Source organism: Anomaloglossus baeobatrachus, chromosome 3 (genome assembly GCF_048569485.1).
Source record: "Anomaloglossus baeobatrachus isolate aAnoBae1 chromosome 3, aAnoBae1.hap1, whole genome shotgun sequence".
Taxonomy (NCBI): domain Eukaryota; kingdom Metazoa; phylum Chordata; class Amphibia; order Anura; family Aromobatidae; genus Anomaloglossus; species Anomaloglossus baeobatrachus.
The window spans coordinates 624083529-624105716 of NC_134355.1; the positions used below are offsets into that span (position 1 = coordinate 624083529).

The 22188-nt window shown below is 45.6% G+C and overlaps 1 protein-coding gene across 1 annotated transcript in view; it reads left to right on the forward strand.

Annotated features, from left to right (window-relative positions):
- GREB1 (growth regulating estrogen receptor binding 1) overlaps positions 1-22188 on the forward strand; it is a 207140-nt gene that overhangs the window by 84449 nt on the left and 100503 nt on the right. The window contains exons 11-16 of the mRNA XM_075341115.1: positions 2253-2381; positions 2577-2684; positions 4281-4478; positions 6726-6906; positions 17145-17337; positions 19899-20035. Coding sequence (XP_075197230.1) covers positions 2253-2381; positions 2577-2684; positions 4281-4478; positions 6726-6906; positions 17145-17337; positions 19899-20035 — 946 coding nt within the window. The remainder of the gene's footprint in view (positions 1-2252; positions 2382-2576; positions 2685-4280; positions 4479-6725; positions 6907-17144; positions 17338-19898; positions 20036-22188) is intronic.

The window sequence follows — 22188 nt, forward strand, 5'->3', positions numbered from 1 at the left end:
TTTATGTCTTTCTTTTGTATGTGCTCTCCAAATTTTTTTTTCCTGCTTTCGGCGGAGTTGAGCTATTCCACTTAATTTCGGCTGATTCATCAATTGCGACTTTAAAAAGTTAGAAAAATGTAGCACTATTTCAGCCATCTCTTGGTGTTTTTCCAAGTATTTTGGGGTAGTTCTTGAGATTTGCAAAACAATTAAAAAAAAAGAAAATTTTTCTGACTTTGCACTAAATTTATGACTCTTTTCCACCATTTTAATAAATTTGGTGGCAAAAATCATAGTATCATAGTATCATAGTTTTTAAGGTTGAAGGGAGACTCTAAGTCCATCTAGTTCAACCCGTAGCCTAACATGTTGATCCAGAGGAAGGCAAAAAAAACCCAATGTGGCAAACAAGTTCCAATGGGGAAAAAATTTCCTTCCTGACTCCACATCCGGCAATCAGACTAGTTCCCTGGATCAATACCCTGTTATAAAATCTAATATACATAACTGGTAATATTAAATTTTTCAAGAAAGGCATCCAGGCTCTGCTTAAATGTTAGTAGTGAATCACTCATTACAACATCATGCGGCAGAGAGTTCCATAGTCTCACTGCTCGTACAGTAAAGAATCCTCGTCTGTGATTATGATTAAACCTTCTTTCCTCAAGACGTAGCGGATGCCCCCGTGTTCCAGTCGCAGGCCTAGGTGTAAAAAGATCTTTGGAAAGGTCTCTGTACTGTCCCCTCATATATTTATACATTGTGATTAGATCCCCCCTAAGCCTTCGTTTTTACAAACTAAATAACCCCAAGTTTAATAACCTGTCTTGGTATTGCAGCCCACCCATTCCTCTAATAATCTTGGTGGCTCTTCTCTGCACCCTCTCCAGTTCAACTATGTCCTTCTTATATATCGGTGACCAGAATTGTACACAGTATTCTAAGTGCGGTCGCACTAGTGACTTGTACAGAGGTAGAACTATATTTTTTTCATGAACACTTATACCTCTTTTAATACATCCCATTATTTTATTAGCCCTGGCAGCAGCTGCCTGACACTGGCCACTAAAGTGAAGTTTACCATCCACCCATACACCCAAGTCTTTTTCTGTGTCTGTTTTACCCAGTGTTCTACAATTAAGTACATAATCATAAATGTTATTTCCTCTACCCAAGTGCATGACCTTACATTTATCTACATTAAACTTCAATTGCCACTTCTCAGCCCAATCCTCCAATTTACATAAATCTCCCTGTAATATAAAATTATCCTCCTCTGTATTGATTACCCTGCAGAGTTTAGTATCATCTGCAAATATTGAAATTCTACTCCGCATGCCCCCAACAAGGTCATTTATAAATATGTTGAAAAGAAGCGGGCCCAATACTGACCCCTGTGGTACCCCACTATGAACTGAGACCCAGTCCGAGTACGTACCATTAATAACCACCCTTTGTTTCCTATCACTGAGCCAGTTTTTAACCCAGTTACACATATTTTCCCCTATCCCCATTATTCTCATTTTATGTACCAACCTTTTGTGTGGCACCGTATCAAAAGCTTTTGAAAAGTCCATATACACAACATTCACTGCATTTCCCTGGTCCAGGCTTGAACTTACCTCTTCATAGAAGCTGATCAAATTAGTTTGACATGATCGATCCCTCATAAACCCATGTGGGAACTAACCAAATGGCAACTAATACCACAAGACGTAAAAGGAGAACATGCAAGTGATGAATCAGCGCCTAATGCACCAATTTTGCCCCCTTTTATTGCCAAATTCTAAGCTTTAAACATTAGAAAAATGTGTCCACTGTTTTCAAGGAAGAAATAAAGGGATACAGACTCTTTTTTTTCGATTACATATTTATTAATAAACATTTCTGCATTAGAGGAACTAATAGGCCCAACAGTTCCCCCACAAATGCATATAGCACTGTTAATATTCACTCCATTTGCAGAGTGTCTCCACAGGGCCTCCCCCTGCAGATGCCAATAGACAGCGATAATTGTTAATGTTTGACCCTGGGGTGTAGCTATAGGGGTCCAGTGACGAAAGGTGAGCTAGGAGTTTAAAGGCCTGGACAACCATGGATTTTCCCTATTAGAGAATTATGGCTGGATTTCCATGGTTGTCTACAAGCCTTACATCACCAAACACAATGCCAAGTGTCGGAAGGAGTAGTGTAAAGCCACCACCACTAGCGCTAATGTGTTCTGTGCAGTGACAAATCATACTTATATGATATTATTCTGATTCATACAGGTAAATACCAGGCTCGTACATTAATTGAAAGCATGTATTCGCCAGTGGACTACATGAAAGAAATCAACTATGAGCTGACGAGTGGGAAGGTCGAGTCCTTACGAGCGTTCTTCAGCAACTTCTGTCCAGGTATTATAGACTGCGGCTAGAGACCACTTACTCATTTTAATGGCAAGGTCTTGTTCACACGTAGCCTTTATTCCCGTGCCTTTTTTATATGGAAAAAACACAGGATCTTACAGTAGCAGCAAAAATAAACCTTTTTATCCATTTTCCTGCATCAATATTATATCACAATGACTTTTATCTGATCTGTTTCAATAGATGGAGACATTGACGTCCTGTTGGATAAATACCATCAGGAAAAACACAGCCTCATTTCTTCAACACCAAAAAAAACAATTGGGGAGAGCAGACCGGCCTCCTGCTCAGGTAAGTCTCCAGAACACACATCTGTGTACTGAATTAACAACAATCAGCTCATTTTACCGCTTCTATACTATCCTAAACAGGATTATAATTAGATTTAAACCCTAGGATAATAAAGCTGCAATTTTACTATTTCACCACCAGATGGCAGAAGCGCTCTGTTTAGTGAAAAAACGGTTTTTTTGTACCATTTTGATAAGTTTATGAACTTTGGAACCAATTCATCATTTCTAAGTTTGTTTTACTATTTTTTGTCTTTCTTTTTATAATGGCTAATTTTCCACTGAATTCATAAAAATGGACGCACAATTTTTGATGAATTGACACAAATTCAGAGATGAATTTTTTGGATTTTTCCCTTTTTTGCACCTATTTAGAGTAAAAAAAGTTGCACAATTTTTTCAATAAACTTAAAAATGTCCCATGTTAGTTTGCAGTGCGCAAAAAATAAATAAACAATGAAAGGCAGATTTTTAGAAAAACAGACAGTACAACTGTGCAAAAAACACTTTAAAAAGTCTCAAATGATGAATTAAACAAAAACCATGATGATAATGCAGAAAACCCCGCCCAGACAAAACCGAGTAAAATTTCTGGAGAAAAAAAGGCCCAAATTAAATAATAATATTAATAATGATTAATAATAATTAGTAATAATAATTACTTCTACCAAATCTAAAAGACACAGAGCTTCATAGCTGAGCCGCCGCTGATTATAATAGAGAGCCAAACAGTGTTACAATTAATTATTAATGGGAACATTTTTTTTTACTTCAATTCATATATTTTGAGCAAAAAAAGGCATTTTTGTAATTCAGTTTTATAACGATTTTGCACCGATTTGCTTTTACACTTTTTGTTTCCCTGCGCATTCAACTTTTATGTGAATTGTGGTCAAAAATCCGCGGAGAGGAGCTCAGAAAAAGCAAAATAAAAGAGTTAGAAACTCTCCCATTAGACGTGTATAATGAGCTCACTGACAGAATCTCAGTTAACTCATTTTACAGCAGCTAATAGTGCAACGAAGAAGATATAGAAGGGAAATGGTACAACATTTTTAATGAAACCCAATTATAAAAAATTATTGTTATCGAAAAGTACACAAAATTAAGTAAGAAAAAGGTGTTTATTAATAATATATGTAATAATACTACTAATACTAATAAATAATAATAGTATTACTAATATTAATACTATATGGCATAATACTACTAATACTAATAAATAATAATAGTATTACTAATATTAATAATATATGTAATAATACCACTAATACTAATAAATAATAATAGTATTCCTAATATGAATACTATATGTAATACTAATACTAATACTAATAAATAATAATAGTATTACTAATATTAATAATATATGTAATAATACCACTAATACTAATAAATAATAATAGTATTCCTAATATGAATACTATATGTAATACTAATACTAATAAATAATAATAGTATTACTAATATTAATAATATATGTAATAATACTACTAATACTAATAAATAATAATAATATTACTAATATTAATACTATAAGTTATAATAATAATACTACTATATATTTGTTTTGCTTACCCTTTCTCCTCACATGCAGGTTATAATATAGAGTGGCACCAGCTGCGCCCCTCTCAGTTGGCGGTGGCACAGAAGCTCCTGTCTCACGTTTGCTCGATTGCAGACTCCAGCACCCAGAACCTGGACCTGGGATCTTTTGAGAAAGTGGATTTTCTTATCTGTGTTCCCCCCTGTGAGGTCACTTACCAGCAAACCCTCTCTCATGTCTGGAGTTCAGGTATGAAATCACATGTTCAGGGGAGTACCACCCATAGTGGCAGAACATGAGACTGCTATATGGCCTGTAAATCAAGGGTAGCCCAACAACCCCGCCTGATTTTAACTCTATGTGCATATTCAAGGTGTAAGCGGCAGCCATCCGCTCTATTACACCATTCAGCCTGAGCGTCTGAGTCTCATTGCAGCAGGCGCAATGACGTCACTAGATCACACCTGCTACTTGGGATCTCAGTCCACACTCTGCAAAGAGATGAGCAGTGCTTTGAGGGAACGAGGCTACATAAGAAGTTTTTTTTCCCCCATTGTCATTCTTTATGGAGGGCTTTGTAGATCCTGATACTTAGTTTGGTGGACATGATGCTGTTTGCTGGCCATCTTATTGTTTGGGGGTCATCATACTGTGTGTGGGGAGCAGATGGACAGCACTTTGTGGGAGGCATCATACTCATTTGGTTCCATGGTACTATGTGTGGGAGACTGTGTTGACCATGATAATGTGTGTGAGGTTCTGTATGAGCCATGTTTAGGCCACTATACTGAGTATTACAGGCTCTGGGTGCTGTTTGGGCCATGATATTGTATATGGGGTGCTGTGTGGGCCATAATAATGTGTGTGGGAGGCTGTTAGGGCCATGATAATGCATGTGGGGGCTGTGTGGGCCATGATAATGTGTGAGGGGCTGTATGGGTTATGATATGTGTGTGGGAGGCTGTGTGGGCCATGATACTATGCATGGGGGACTCTATGGGCTATGTGTAGGTCATGATACTGTGTGTGACGGGCTGTGGGGGATGTGTGGGCCATGATACTGTACATGGGGGGCTGTATGGGCCAAGATAATGTGTGCTGGGTGTTGTGTGGGCCATGGTATTATGTGTGGGGGCCTATGTGGGCCATGATAATGTGTGTGGGGGGCTGTGTCGGCCATGATACTGTGTGTGAGGTGCTGTGGCAGCTGTGTGGGCCATAATACTGTGTATTGGGGAGGCTGTGTGGGCTATAATAATGTGTGTGTGAAGGGCTGTGTTGGCCATGATACTGTTTGTGGGGGGCTGTGTGGGCCCGGATACTATGTGTGGGGGACTGTATGGGCCATGTGTAGGTCATGATACTGTGACAGGCTGTGGGGGATGTGTGGGCCATGATACTGTGCATGGGGGGGCTGTATGGGCCAAGATAATGTGTGCTGGGTGTTGTGTGGCCCATGGTAATATGTGTTAATATGTGTGGGGGGCTTTGTGGGCCATGACACTGTGTGTGAGGGGTTGTGTGGGCAATGATACTATGTGTGGCGGCTGTATGGGCCAGGTGGGAGTCATAATAATGTGTGTGGGGACTATGTGGGCCATGATACTATGTGTAGGGAACTATATGGGCCATGTGTGAGCCATGATACTGTGTGTGATGGACTGTGGGGGCTATGTGTGCCATGATAATATGTGTGAGGAGCTGCGTGGGCCATGATACTTTATGTGGGGGACTGTATTGGTCATGTGTGAGACATGATACTGTATGTGACGGGCTGTGGGAGCCATGATATGTGTGTAGAGGGCTGTGTGGGCCATGATAATGTATGTGGGTGGATGTGTGGGCCATCATACTATATGTGGAGGAAATATGAGACATTTTACTGTGTATGAGTCATTTTAGGGGCACCTTGTTGTAGAGGGTATTATACTATGTGGGGGGCACTGTGGGGGCATCATATTGTGTGTGGGGTACTTTAGAGGTAAATATTGTGGGGAAATTTACTGTGGGCGTATCATAGTGTGTGTCGGAGGTATTTTAGGAGTAATCCTGCCCTATGATGGTTTCAGTAGGGGCATAATTACTGTGTTTGTGCTGCAATATGCCTCTCTCCATGTTATTTAAAGTTTACCCGGTCACACAACACACGAAAAGCGTGTCGGGGCCTCACTACATCCACGAAGGGCCATTATGCACCAGGTTTTTATCCGCATTGCGGATGTGATTTTATGACAGCTCATTCCGAGGCTGCGGAGAAAATTTTAGTTTAATCCGCAGTATTTCCAAGGGATATCTGCAGTTGGATTATCAGACTTTATATAAGGACATGCTGGGCCGTATAGTTCCACACTGGCAGAATGAGAGCGCTGCCATGCAGACATCTCCAGCTGCAGTCCCATCGAGTTGCGCTGGCTGATCCCTATGGGTCCCTCTTGTATAATTGTGTCCCTTGGCCCGTGCTGTGGACGGTATGACATGTCGTGGTTCTTTCTCCAGGTGTCCTGCTGGAGCTCGGCGTCGAGAAGGATCTGCTGACTAAACAGTGCATGGAGTCGTACGTCATAAAGCTTGATGCCGACGCTCCCAGGAAATTCAATTTGTTTCTTCAAAAAGCCGCACAAAACCCGCACACGCTGTTCGTCCTGGTTCATGACCACGCGCACTGGGATCTCTCCAGGTGACTTATCTTTTATGTGTTTGCCAGTGTTCAGTTTTGGGAGTAATCACAGGTTCCTACACAATTCCCGTTTGAGACGGCCGCTCCTATGGGGCTGTCCAGCTTGGCACTCGGCTTTTTCCTGTAGCCCTATATAGAAGGAATTGAGTGGCGGTTGCCATTTTGTAACTGGGATTGAAATTCCCTGATCTCTTCAGTAGTGCCGATACCTCCGTTGGTCGTCAGCTATCCTTTGTACTTGTTTTTCCTGTATAAAGCGGGCTTTACACGAGGCGATAGATTGTGCGATATGTCGTCGGGGTCACGGTTTTCGTGACGCACATCCGGCATACCGCACGACGTCGTCTCGTGTGACACCTCCTAGCGATGCAGTATCGCTCACAAATCGTGAGTCGTGTACTCGTCGCTAGGTTTCATATAATTGTTTAATTAAAATGGCGGCGGTAGTTCATCGTTTCCGTGGCATCACACGTTGCTCCGTGTGACACCACGGGAACGATGAACAACAGCTTTACCTGCCTCCCGCGGCACCCAACGGCTTAATGGAAGGAAGGAGGTGGGCGGGATGTTTACATCCCGCTCATCTCCGCCCCTCCGCTTCTATTGGCCGCCTGCCGTGTGACGTCACTGTGACGCCGAACGTCCCGCCCACTGCAGGAAGTGGACAATCGTCGCCCACAGCGAGGTCGTCCGGAAGGTGAGTACGTGTGACGGGGGTTAAACGAGTTTGTGTGCCATGGGCAACTAATTGCCCGTGATGCAAAAACGACGGGGGCGGGTACGATCGATTGTGCTATCGCACAATCAATCGTCTCGTGTAAAGCAGGCTTAAGGGTATGTGCACTCGCTGCAGATTTGGTGTATGAAATATGCCTGGCTGTAATCATGCGGACAGGCTCACATTCATGTTTTTTGTAGTCTGGACAGCATGGATCTAATGGCAGGTTCTCTTTAAATAGAAATGTTTCTTTCTTTCTAATTCTTCTTTAACCTCAATTACACTTTATTTGTTCAACTAGCAATCATATGATCGCTTCTGTGAAGATCTGAGGTCGTGGGTTGTATTAATCACATAGGCAGGTTAACGATGAAACAGTTTATATTTACAATAGTGCTTATGCTCTTCCAGACAACTGATATCAACAACAGTCCTTAGAATAGTTCCTCAAATTCAGATGATGGATATCAACAATAGTCCCTAGGATAGTGCCTCAAAACCAGATGATAGATATCAACAATAGCCCTTGGCATAGTTCCTCAAATCCAGACGACAGATATCACGGCCCTACCATGCTATCCAGCTCCAATCTCTATAGTCCATTCATAAACAACAGGACCTGGCCACAGCAACATATCTCCCCCCTCCACATCACAGTACCAACCAGCTCTATGTCTATTGGTCCAATACCCTTAAGGCTGTGTGCACACGATGCGTTTTTTACCGCGGAAACGCTGCGTTTTGAACCGCAGCGTTTCAGTGGCAAATTGCATGCGTTCAGCTTTCCCAGCAAAGTGTATGGGAAAGCTGAAAAATCAGTGCACATGCTGCGTTTCTTTCCGCAGCGTTTTGGATGCCAAAAATCGGTGCGGAAAGAAAAGCAGCATGTCACTTCTTTTGTGCGTTGTGGCTGCGTTCTCTCCCCCATTGAAATCAATGATGTGGGGTCAGAACGCAGCCACAACGCATGGACCTGCTTTTTTGTTGCGGTCCGCGGCCTTTGTCGGCACGCCAGAACGCAGGCATTTACCTGGAAGTGAGGTCAAGAGGCTTCCTGTTGACCTCACTTCCTGGCAAAGCCCCCGGTGTCGCCAAAGTGCCCGCCCCGACCCCCGACCCCCCTCCCGAAAATCCAACATGGCCGCGCGCTCAGTAGCGCACCGGCCGCCCTGCTCCTATGATTTCTGTCGCATGTGCAATAACACATGCGACAGAAAACTGTTCCCCAGGCCCTGCCCGTTCACCCCCTATTCCCCCCGGTGTCATACATACCTGTCCGGTCGCAGCGCTGATCCCCCGCGGCCTCCTCCTCCTTCAGTGCACGCTGGCCGGTCACATGTGCAGAGCAGCTGACAGCCAGCACTGTGTTCAGAGAGCTGTGCTGGCTGCTCGCAGTCTGCAGCTGTGACCCGGGGAGAGTGGGTGCAGATTTTTGCACCCACTCTCCTCAAATGGAGGGTCTGCCCTCCTAGAAAATGGGGGATACGTTTCCTGAACGTGCCCCCATATTCTAGAAGGTCCAGAGGCGACGTGGGACATCCATATGGATTTCTGCGGACCCATTTTTTTTTATTAAATTGGAGAACAAGGGAATGATTTGGGGAGTGTTTTTTCTAATAAAAATTTTTTGTTGTCTTTTTTTGCTTTTGTTTACTGTCAATTAGTTATGTCGGGTGTCTGATAGACGCCGTGACATCACTAATTGCTGGGCTTGATGCCAGGTGACATTACACATCTGGTATCAACCCCATTTATTACCCCGTTAGCCAACGCACCAGGGCGCGGGATGAGTTGGGGCGAAGCGCCAGGATTGGCGCATCTAATGGATGCGCACTTCTGGGGCGGCTGCGGCCTGCTATTTTTAGGCTGGGAAGAGTCCAATAACCATGGCTCTTCCCACCCTGAGAATACCAGACCCCAGCTGTCAGCTTCACCTTGGCTGGTGATCTAATTTGGGGGGACCCCACGTTATTTTTTTTTTTATTCTTTATTTAAAAATAAAAAAAAAAAAGCCTGGGGAGCCCTCCAAATTGATCACCAGCCAAGATGAAGCTGCCAGCTGTGGTTTGCAGGCTACAGCTGTCTGCTTTACCCTGACTGGCTATCAAAAATAGGGGGGACCCCACGCCATTTTTTTCATTTTTTTTTTTTTTTTTTTTATTGGATAAATACTAAGCTAGGCACCCTTTAGTGCCACATGAAAGGTACTAAAGGTGCCAGCTTAGAATATGCAGGCGGGGGTAGGACGTTCTATATATTTGACATCCCTTCATCCATTGACGCTTTTTAGGCTGTGTGTCCACAATCAGGGTTTGCAGCGTTATGGGCGCTGAGTGTTTTCCCTGCGTCCATAACGCTGCGTTGTGCAGTAGAAGCACAGTGGAAGGATTTTTGGAGATCCCATGCCCACTGTGCTTCTTTTCTCCGCAGCATAAACTGACCGGTAGCGTGGCTTCCCGAGCCTCCGCATGTCAATTTATGCTGCGGAGACGAGAGTGTTCTCTGCAGGTAGCATAGAGCTCCACAGCAGCCTGAACCCAAATCGTGGGCATGGGCAGCTGCAGGAAGGCTGACCCTGTGTACTAGACGCCGTGTCGCTGGATCATGGCCACATAGCCTTAGGCCCCTTTCACACGTCAGTGATTCTGGGACGTTTGTGCTTTTTTTTAAACGTACCAGAATCACTGACATACGCAGACCCATTATAATGAATGGGTCTGCTCACACATCAGTGATTTTTCACTGCACGTGTCTCCATGCGGCGTACCCGCGTGTGCGTGATTGCCGCACGGAGACATGTCCATTTTTTTCTGGCATCACTGATGTCCCACGGACCACGCAGTGGTGTGATCCGTGAAACACGTGCCAGAAAAAAACGTGCTTTTAAAATAAAAAACATTTTAACTCACCCGGCGTCCAGCGATGTCCTCTGCAGCCCGTTCTCCCTGCTGCTTCTGAGCCGGCTCATTATTGTCGCGCATATTCATGATGCACGACACAGCCGACCCGGAAGCAGCTGCTGCGGGGGTCAGCGCCGGCCGGATGCTGCACCGCGGGAGCGATCAGCACCATGGAGAGCGGGAGCGGGTGCAGGTGAGTTAATCTCTAAGTGCAATCACGGGCCACGGAGAACGGAGCCCGGATTGCACTTAGACAACCCACGTGTGCCGTGATTCACGGCACACGGAGGGACATGTGCGTGTTTTACACGCCAGTGAAAAACGTCAGTGTTTTTCACTGACATGTGAAGCGGGCCTAAAAGTGAGAATATTGTTGCTACAGCAACATTTTGGGTGAAGTAGCTGTGGATTCAAAATGCTTAATATACTCCTGAATAAAATCCTTGATGGGTGCAGATTCCAAAATGGGGTCACTTGTGGGGGTTTTCTGACGTATAGGTACCTAAGGGGCTTGGTGCGCGAAGTTTATTTCAACTTTTCCAAAATTCAAATGGTGCTCCTTCCATTCCAAGCCCTCCCATTTATCCAAACAGAATGTGGAGAAGGAAATGACATCACAGGTTTTTTTTTCCAAAGGTCTGTGTTCAACCAACTTTATTATCACTGACAAGTCTTAAAAAACGCACCTAAAAAAACGCATGAAAAACGCATGAAAAACGCATGAAAAACGCATGAAAAACGCATGAAAAACGCATGCGTTTTCGATGCGTTGTTTCTCAAAAAGCATTGTTTACAATTCTCCCCTCTGCCAGAGGGTGCGTTTTTTTCCGCGCGGAAAAAAAAGCAACGTGTGCACATACCCTTAGTTTGCAGCCAGCTCCTCACAGCTTCTATTCGGACTGTTTGACCAAAAATCTGCTTTTGAAGTTTCAGGGCAGCAGATCAGAAAAACTACCTTTAATGGCCACTGTATTAAAATGTATACAATGAGCATTAATGTGACGCCCTGGCAAAACCAGGTAGTCACAGATGACTGTACCCCCCACCAAGGGGACAGGAATCGCTTCCTCGTTGGGATTATACACACACACACTCACATGGTGCATATGAGCAGCCGCTCCTCCCCCCATTAGGAGCTGGAAAGAGTAGTTCAGTCAGTTGGAGGAGAACAGCAGAGCAGTCAGGAGTGTGTTTCCTGGGCTGCAGAGAAAGTTGCAGAGCGGTGAGGGGTTGGAGCCCCTGGACTGCGGGAACAGGTCACGCACTAGGAGGGGACCCAAAGTGGACCAGGGCAGGGTAGTGGCCTGCCGGCATCGGGAACCCAGAATAGTGCAGGGAAGTGGACTTCCCCCGTTCCAACCAGAGGAGCTAAGCAGACTACAAGGCGCAGTGCAACAAAAGAGGGCTCCTGCTCATTGCACCATGTGTGGGACCAGCACACCCCTCCAAAAGGCTCCCGGTCACCGGCAACTTGGTTTACAAAGGACTCTGTGTTTTATGACCACACACATCAGCCTAGCTTCATCTAACACCCAGACAACCGAACTGTGAGTTCCCTGCTCCCTGCAATCCCTGCCACCACCACAACTCCCAATTGGGCCCCGGGACTACACCTCCCCTACCCGTGGAGGGGATTCCACCTTGCTGCCCCACACCACCAGTCCCGGGTGTGGTCCCCAGAGGCAGCGGCGGTGCCACCATATCATCACCGCAACCCACGGGTGGCGTCACGAACAATCTCCGTTACCTAATCCCCTTTTTGTTGTGGAGCCTGGGATCAAAGACCGGGTCACGCCACCGTGATACCTACAGAAGTGACCCCTTGGCCCGGATCTGCGTACCCCCTATCCCTGGGCGACACATTAACAGGTTACAAACAAAAAGTTGCATATAAGGCTGTGTCCGCACTTTGCGTCGAGGTAGTTGCACTTCAAAAAGCATGCTCTGGCGTAAACGACAATGCTTTTGGTTTTAAAAATGCATGTAAAACGCAAGGAAAGTAGTCTATGCGCACCTTGCGGTTTTCATGATTTTTTAGTGCTTTTCCGCTGCTTTTAGAAATGGTGCAGTTTTGTATTAAATTGAATTGATGGGACACGCAGCCAAAATGGCAAAAACAATTGACATGCTGCTTCTTTAAACGCAGAGTTTTTGCCCAAATTTATGCAAATTAAACGCAGCGTTTTGAACAGCAAAGTGCACACAAGAAAAGCTTAATTTTCCATTGACTTTGCTTGAAAAGCATAAGGCAAGCATTTTGGCATGAAAACGCTGCAGTTGAAAAAGCAGTGGAAAAGCAGGTAAAAAAGCAAAGTGCGGACACAGCCTAAGGGGTACTTTGCACGCTGCGACATCGCAGGCCGATGCTGCGATGCCGAGCACGATAGTACCCGCCCCCGTCGCAGCAGCGATTTCCTTGTGATAGCTGCCGTAGCGAACATTATCGCTACGGCAACTTCACATGGACTCACCTGTCCTGCGACCATCGCTCTGGCCGGCGACCCGCCTCCTTGTTAAGGGGGCGGGTCGTGTGGTTTCATAGCGACGTCACATGCCAGGCGGCCAATCGGAGCGGAGGGGCGGAGATGAGTGGGATGTAAACATCCCGTCCACCTCCTTCCTTCCGCATATCCTACGGAAGCCGCAGTGACGCCGGTAGGAGATGTTCCTTGCTCCTGCGGCTTCACACACAGCGATGTGTGCTGCCGCAGGAGCGAGGAACAACATCGGCCCATCGCGTCAGCGTAATCATGGATTACGCCGACGCTGCACCGATGATACGATTACGACACTTTTGCGCTCGTTAATCGTATCATCGAGCCTTTACACACTACGATGTCGCATGCGATGCCGGAAGTGCGTCATTTTCAATTTGACCCCACAAAGCCCGCTTAAGTCATGCCCTGAAAAAAATGTATAGGAAGAAGTCTGCAAAACTGACGTGAAGCAAGTGAAAAATCAGTCTGTGTTGATGATGAATTTAAGGAGTAACTAACTGTTAATATTTGTGTGCCGTCCCCACGTCAGCAGCAGCTGAGCTGCTCGGATCCGGATCTGCAGTGGCTCGAGGGGTCTCCAGACCCGGGGGTTGCGCGGACACTCAAATAAAAAGGGGACGTATTTGTACGGGGATTGCGGTAGATGATTCGTGACGCCACCCACGGTGTGTGGTAGGATGTGGTACCACTGCTGCTGTTTGGGGAGCACCCGGGGGGGAGATGAGATGGCAGCTGAATGTTAACCCCTTCGCGGGTAGGCATGGATGCCCCGGGGCTCAGTGTCCAGAACACGGGGGTGGTGTAGGCCGGAGGTGGCGCGCCAGGCTGGACCGGGGAGTGTTAGTGTACTCACTGTGGAATAATTGCACACAAGTCCGTTGGTAAACCAAGGTGTCAGTGGCCGGCTGCCGCATCCGGGTGTACTCGGGTCCCACACCCGGCTGGTGTACCGATGTCCCTTTCTCCGGCACTCCGTAATTTTCCTCACGTTTGGACGACTCCGTCTGGAACGGGGAAGTCCGCTCCCGGTATGTTCTGGTTGGGAGAAACTGACCCTTGGGATTTCAGTGGGTGTTTGCGGATACCCTATCCCCCGCGGTGGGCTGCCGTTTTGCTCTTCTATCTGGGCTAACACTTCTGAAGCTAGGCCTGCAACCTGCTCCCGGCCTGGTGAATTAGAGAAGGTGCTTGCAACTATCTTCTAACTAGGGTCCAGGTACCCCGCCTATGCACGGTTTCCGGACCGGATCTCGCTGTTGGTACCGGCGGGCTCCAACCCTGTCCCGGTCCACCCTGGATCTCCCATGACCGTATTACCATCGCCTTTGGACACGGTCCACTGCTTGCCACCTAGCCAGTAGACCAGGGCCACTACCCCGGCTAGTCTCCACTTCTACTTGGACCTCACTACTCGAAGTCTGAACTTGATCTACTCTGTTCCCGCCCCTGGATCCTCAAGACCCCTAGGTGGGTGTTCCCAATGCGCCTGGTCCTGCCCACTGGTGTGTCCTTCCTAACCTGGTGGGGGGTGACTAGGATTTCGTGGCTGATGGAACCTTGTGTGGGAAGGTGTTATGTAGGGTGCAGTGCACTTCTGTGACCACCTGGCGGCACCAGGGCGTCACATTTGTTTTAAATTTTGCATAAAATGTTGGAAATCATTTTATTTGGAGATTTGTCTTCATTACTGTTACTGTAAAAATAAATAAATAATTGCATGTAAGTGGCTTCCAAACCTTGATTTTTTTCCAGTTTACTTCTTGTCCTTGTCTTAAGGGTGCTTTACAAGCTGCGACATCGCTAACGATATCTTGTCGGGGTCACGGTGTTTTAACGCACATCCAGCGTAGTTAGCGACATCGCAGCATGTGAGAGCTAGGAGCGACGATCAACGATCGCAAAAACGGCAAAAATAGTTTATCGTTGACACGTCGCTCCTTTTCCAAATATCGTTGGTGATGCATGCCGCTGTTTGTTCGTCATTTCTGCGGCATCACACATTGCTTTGTGTGACACCGCAGGAACGACGAACATCTACCTACCTGCGTCCACCGGCAATGCGGAAGGAAGGAGGTGGGCGGCATGTTCCGGTCGTTCATCTCCGCCCCTCCTCTGCTATTGGGCGGCCATTTAGTGACGCCGAACGCACCTCTCCCTTGAAGGAGGGATTGTTCGGCGGTCACAGTGACGTCGCTGCACAGGTATGTGCGCGTGACGCTGCCGTAGCGATAATGTTCGCGACGGCAGTGATCACCAAATGTCGCACGAACGACGGGGGCGGGTGCTATCGCTCGCAACATCGCTAGCGATGTCGCAGCATATAAAGCACCCTTTAGTGTTGGGGAAGGTGCTGCAGGTTGCTCAGATACACACACAGAGGAGGTGTCACGGTCGTCTTTCTATCTTTGAAGACTAGTGACAGGTTCAGGACTAGAGTCACTCATTAACATCTTAGGCTCTATATTTAAACATAATTTCATTTCATTTCCTTTGGGACTTAAGGAGTTAATGTCTGTTATGTTGCCAGCAGCTCCCAGCAGACCGTTTCAGCTGCAGCTGCTTTGTAGCCACGGCCCTTCAGGTTTAAGTAGTAGTGTTTTCCTAGCAATCTTTGCTGATTATACATTTGTATTCTGGCCCCCTTGGTGGAAGGACCTGTGAAAGATGTTCCAGAAGTCAGAATTTATCCTTTATTGATGCTGTTTTTCCAAGTTTGTCTTACCTTTCCTTGTGTAATATTACTGCAGCAGTGTGGATACCATCTGCCAATGCACTAGGCAGGACAACTACAGGGTTTTTCAGGGTCTCAGGTTCCTGCTTGGTGACAGTTGAGGAGACTGTAGAGGGCCTGGCTAAGAGAGCAGGGACAACTGCAGTTGAGGATAGGAGGTGTCCCATCTATCCCTCTCACTAGAGCTAGGGTCCACCATTCTTATTGTGTCCCCCTGTTACTTGTTGTATTGTTTGCTGTATTTTTGTCTTGTAACAGGTTTCTAGATGTACCACGCTTGTCATACCCGGCAGCATGACGGGAGGTGACAGGTGCTGACCCTATCACCGCCATCATCTGTACTCCTAATAATTACATCCTGATATCAATGCAGCTGAAAGCAAATAGACTGGAGAAAAGCAGAAGATTAGAAGCCATTACATGCACGGAGATAGATCCCATAATAAAGTGATTTGCAAAGTTTCATAACTTTCCATGCTGGTGGCTCAGTGGTTAGCACTGCAGTCTTGCAGCGCTGGGGTCCTGGGTTCAAATCCCACCAAGGACACCATCTGCAAGGAGTTTGCATGTTCTCCCCGTGTTTGCGTGGGTTTCCTCCGGGTACTCCGGTTTCCTCCCACACTCCAAAGGCATACAGATAGGGACTTTAGATTGTGAGCCCCAATGGGGACAGTGTTCCTGATGTATGTAAAGCGCTGCGGAATATGTTAGCGCTATATAAAAATAAAGATTTGATTTGATTTAAATGAAAGTATAGTTACTTTTTAAAGAGAATGCTTCATTCTACCTATAGGAAAACTGAACATTAACAGATGTATCCCCCCTCCCCCCAAAGATCACAGCAGATCGCAAGTGATCCCAGTGGGTAGGACACCACGTGTATTATCAGGGCATCCTTCCAACAGAATTGTCCAAAGTTTAGAAGTTTATTAATGCGCATTTTCTATAATCAATTATAGACGTAACATTTCCATAATTACTCTGCTCCGGAGGACTACAATGATCAGCTGGCTCTGCTGAATATACTCCATAAGCTTCTGTATACATAGGCTTACTGGAGTCACCCTGCCGGATGATGGGATTTGGACATTTGCTTTTCCCTAGGATGTTATATACTATAATAAGGCTTCTATATTTGTGGTCAGGAAAACATTGACTTTGGAAATCAGAATGTTTGTTGGATCAATTACCCGGCGAGCACTTGACAGTCCTAGCTGTGATCAGTAAGCAGGCTTCAGGGGCCGCAGGCACGTTCCTGGTCACCGGCACATGAATGCATTAGGCTGTAGTGCTTCTCCTATATCCCCCACATTGGATTTATTTATACTGCGTACGGATGAATCTCTCAATCAATAGTCATTATGTTCATATGTCTTCCTCCGTGTCTTCAGCTCACATTACAGTCCATATCCACAGAAGGAGGGCAACTTCGGACTGGTCGATCGGATGTTGAACTGCAGGGAATTAAGAGATTCTCCCAATATCTTAATTCTGCACGTGACGTCTTGTCCCTACGCCCTGCAGACGCAGAACACCCGGATCAGCCCTTACAATGAGATCCACTGGCCTTCATCATACAGCCATGTAGGTATTGTACTGTAACGTAATGAGCGGGGTGTGTTACACGGCCACTGACCACAGCTAGTGGGATGCGAGGGGGTGGGGGGGACTTATCCAATTTTTAAAAAAGTGGGGCCTTATTCGATGAACTGATGACCATTAAAAGAACCCAAGAGCAGTGGTGCAGGTTGGGTTGCCATCACATGGGATAAGGCTGGTATTGTGCCCCCGAATACCCCTTTAAAATAAATAATGCCCATTGAGGGCACATTAAAACAAATAATGCCCCTCAAATAATGCCCCGAGTGCACCCCAACATAGTAAGAATGCCCTCTAAATACCCCCTAAAACAAATAATGCCCTTTGAGTGCACCTTAAAACAAATAACGCCCCCTTAAAATAATGCCCTGAGTGCACCCCAACATAGTAAGAATGCGCTCTAAATATCCCCTAAAACAAATAATGCCCTTTGAGTGCACCTTAAAACAAATAATGACCCCTTAAAATAATGCCCTTTGAGTGCACCTTAAAACAAATAACGACCCCTTAAAATAATGCCCCGAGTGCACCCCAACATAGTGATAATGCTTCCTGAATATCCCCTTAAAACAAAAAATGCCCCTGAGTGCACTCCAACATATTAAGAATGCCTCTTTTAAAACAAATAATGCCCCTTCTAAAACAAATAATGCCCCCAAGTGCACCACAACACAGTAGTAATGCCCCCTGAATGTCCCCTTAACACAAATAATGCCTCAAATGCCCCTTAAAACACAAAAGTCCCCCTTAGTGCTACCTTAAAACAAATAATACTACCTGAGAGTCTCCTTTAAACAAATAGTGCCCCCTGAATATCCCCTTAAAACAAATAATACTTTGGACACCACCAACACAGAAATAATGCCCCCTCAGTGCCCCATAAAATTAATAATGCCCCCTGAGTGCCTCTTAAAACTAATAATGCCTTCTGACTGCCTCCTTTAAGCAAATAATACCCCCTCGGTTTAATGCCCCTGAAATGTTTTCTTTTTTTTTTTATGTATGCAGCTGCTATTACTTCATGTGTCCAGTTCTGAATGAAAAATTTGGTGAAAGGTCCTCTCTAAAACACTGCCTGCAGCTGCCACTAGGGGGAGCTAAGGCACTTACCACATACAGGTCATATTTAAAGCATCATTCCAGCGTGTTTTTTATTTCAGCACTGGAGGGGCACGTTACATCTACAGCCCCTGCCCCAGGTATTATAAATACCCTCTGGATTTTTCATGCATTTTTGTCATTGCTCCGATTCTGCGGCACCATCTTGTAACTGTAACTTCTGACTGTCAGACGTTACTTCACAAGGTCTCAGTGCAAGTCTATGACAGCCAGAATGATGCTCTCATAGAGTTGTACTGAGTTGTGACCTCCGGCACGCTTTCTGAAACACTTGAGCTGCCGACAGGTCACAAAGTGCCGGAGACTAACTGGAGCGGCGGTGACATAAGGTGACGTCGCTAGAACATGAGTATAAGACAGGGAGCAGGGAACTTAGATTTAAAGCGCTACTCCAGCGGTGCAATAAAAAAAATGGAGTGGTGCTTTAAGGCAATGATAATACAGTATGCGGTAAGCTCCCTCTAATGGTGACAACATGGATTCGATAGACACATCTGTCACTATGCTGAGTATTCATAGCTTTATATCAGAAGAAGAAAACTTCAACTGGTATAGACATACAATAATGAATCGATCCACACAGGATTTGGGGATACTCTGTTGGGAGATGTTTATTCTATATGTGTCTATATAGCTACTTGGTGGTTTTGATGCGATTTGCAGCCTGTCAAGGGTTTTAGTATCAAGTTGTGATAGTTTTATGAAATCTAAAGCTTCTAGAGCTCTAAATGAGAAACTGTCAATTGCTTAAAAAAACTGAGTTAAACATCTTCTAAAAATCCCTGAACTCAGCTGATACTGCCGCTGTTTTCTGTTTTCTGCTGCGTCACTCCATTGCAGAGATATTCACATTTGTTCCTTTTAGTATGTGAAATCTCTGCTTGTAGAGCAACTTGGTGTTTCCACTGAGTCTTCTTTGGGGGTGTGTGCTTTCGCCTCTCTGTCCCAGACGCTGACAATCACAGCTTGGCAGCTGATCTAGTGGTGTCAGACATTGCTGAGCTGTAATTGGCAGGATCTGGGAAGGAGGGGTGAAAGTGCACGCCCCCGGAGAAGAAAATAAAGAAATGCCTAGTTGGTTTGCAAAGCAAAGATTTCACATACTGCACTCCAGAAGAAACTAATGTGAATATCTCGGCAATGCAGCGACGTAGCACAAAACGGAAAAGAGCGGCAGAATCAGGGGAGATCAGGGATCTTTCCAAGGTACATGACTCAATTAATTGAGCAAGTGGCAGATCCTCTTTAACCAATAGTTGGACACGTCAGTATATGAATAAATATGGAACATCTTAAAGGAGGCAAATACTTTTTGATAGCACAGAAATGTAAGAAAATAGACATTTGTATCATGTTAATTGACTTTGTCACTCCCTGTGTTGTCTATGTCTCAGTTCATCGGTACATGTGATCCATTACTCCTGCAGGGAATGGAGCTGTACCATGAAAACAGGAAGTATTTTGGTCTATCCCAATACATGGAATCCACGGTGTCTGGACACAGTCTTCCCCTGCTGCGTCATGACAGTTCCTTTGAAGCCATTGTGTTGGCGTTGGGAAAAAGGTCAGTGCCAGTGCAATTGTGTATGTATACAAGTAATTACCGGGATACACTGATCATCCTTGGAGGAAAGTCAAATGTCTGTCTGCATTGAAATAAACACGCACAAACAGTCAGTGCAAGCATACACTTGTGAAATTGCTCTGATTTAATGTATATCACCGGCTTAAAGTAGATTTAGATTTAAAACACTATTATATATTTAATCTATAATTGCAAAAATAATTATTCCGCCACCGCTGCTAATTAGGTTAATTAGAAAAATTTACAAACATTCCGCTGTTTGTAATAAACCAATCAAGTAAGAGTAAATATTTGAACACCACTAATATAGCAAGAGGTTTCTCCAAACATAGCACAATATACTTTGTATTGAAGGAGATATGTTGCACTGTGGGAGGCAAATGGTGCCCACAACAGATACTGACTGGTTTTCTGACTTTCTCGGACCACCCCAATATTGTAAACCTGCACATTTTAATTTTAGAGTGGCCTTTTAATGTGGCCAACCTAAGGCACACCTGTGCAATAATCATAGTGTCTAATCAGCATCTTAATATGCCACACCTGTGAGGTGGATGGATTATCTCGGCAGAGGAGAAGTGCTCACTAAGGCCCCTTTCACACGTCAGTGATTCTGGTACGTTTGTGCTTTTTTTTTAAACATACCAGAATCACTGACATACGCAGACCCATTATAATGAATGGGTCTGCTCACACGTCAGTGATTTTTCACTGCACGTGTCTCCATGCGGCGTATCCGCGTGTGCGTGATTGCCGCACGAAGACATGTCCATTTTTTTCTGGCATCACTGATGTCCCACGGACCACGCAGTGGTGTGGTCCGTGAAACACGTGCCAGAAAAAAACGTGCTTTTAAAATAAAAAAACATTTTAACTCACCCGGCGTCCAGCGATGTCCTCTGCAGCCCGTGCAGCTTGCTGCTTCTGAGCCGGCTCATTACTGTCGCACATATTCATGATGCGCGACACAGCCGACCCGGAAGCAGCTGCTGCGGGGGTCAGCGCCGGCCGGATGCTGCACCGCGGGAGCGATCAGCACCATGGAGAGCGGGAGCGGGCACAGATGAGTTGATTACTAAGTGCAATCACGGGCCACGGAGAACGGAGCATGGATTGCACTTAGACAACCCACGTGTGCCATGATTTTCGGCACACGCAGGGACATGTGCGTGTTTTACACGCCAGTGAAAAACGTCAGTGTTTTTCACTGACGTGTGAAACGGGCCTAACACAGATTTAGTCAAATTTGTGAGCAATATTTGAGAGAAAAAGGCCTTTTGTGCACATAGAAAAAGTCTTAAGGCCCCGTTACACACAACGACGTATCCAACGATATATCGCCGGGGTCACGGATTCCGTGACGCACAACCGGCATCGTTAGTGACGTCGTTGCGTGTGACACCAACGAACTGCCGTTAACGATCAAAAATACTCACCTTATCGTTGATCGTTGACACGTTGTTCATTTTCAAAAAATCGTTGATTGTTGCAGGACGCAGGTTGTTCGCCGTTCCCGAGGCAACACACATCGCTACGTGTGACACCTCGGGAATGACGAACTATAGCTTATCTGCGGCCGCTGGCAATGAGGAAGGAAGGAGGTGGGCGGGATGTTACGGCCGCTCTTCTCCGCCACTCCGCTTCTATTGGGCGGCCGCTTAGAGACGCCGCTGTGACGCCGCACAAACCGCCCCCTTAGAAAGGAGGCGGTTCACCGACAACAGCGACATCGCTAGGCAGGTAAGACCGTGTGATGGGGAGTAACGATATTGTGCGCCATGGGCAGCGATTTGCCCGTAACGCACAAACGACGGGGGCAGGTGCTTTCACCAGCGATATGGCTAGCAATATCTCTGCGTGTAAAGTCCCCTTAAGATCTTTGAGTTCACGTTATAAAATATGGGAGGAAAGATAATAGTCTTGCATTTATATTTTTGTTCAGTGCATTTATCACTTTGTGGAAAAGCCTTTTTTTTGGTGATGATAATTTCAAAACGCCTCCTTTATGGAGAAATATACATTGCTCAGATGTGATTTTGGCCCCTTATTCCACAAAAACACCCTTCAAATCTGAATCTAGCAGCTTTATTTTCTTTCTCTGAAACCAGTTAAGAGTTTCCTTGGCTGTGTGT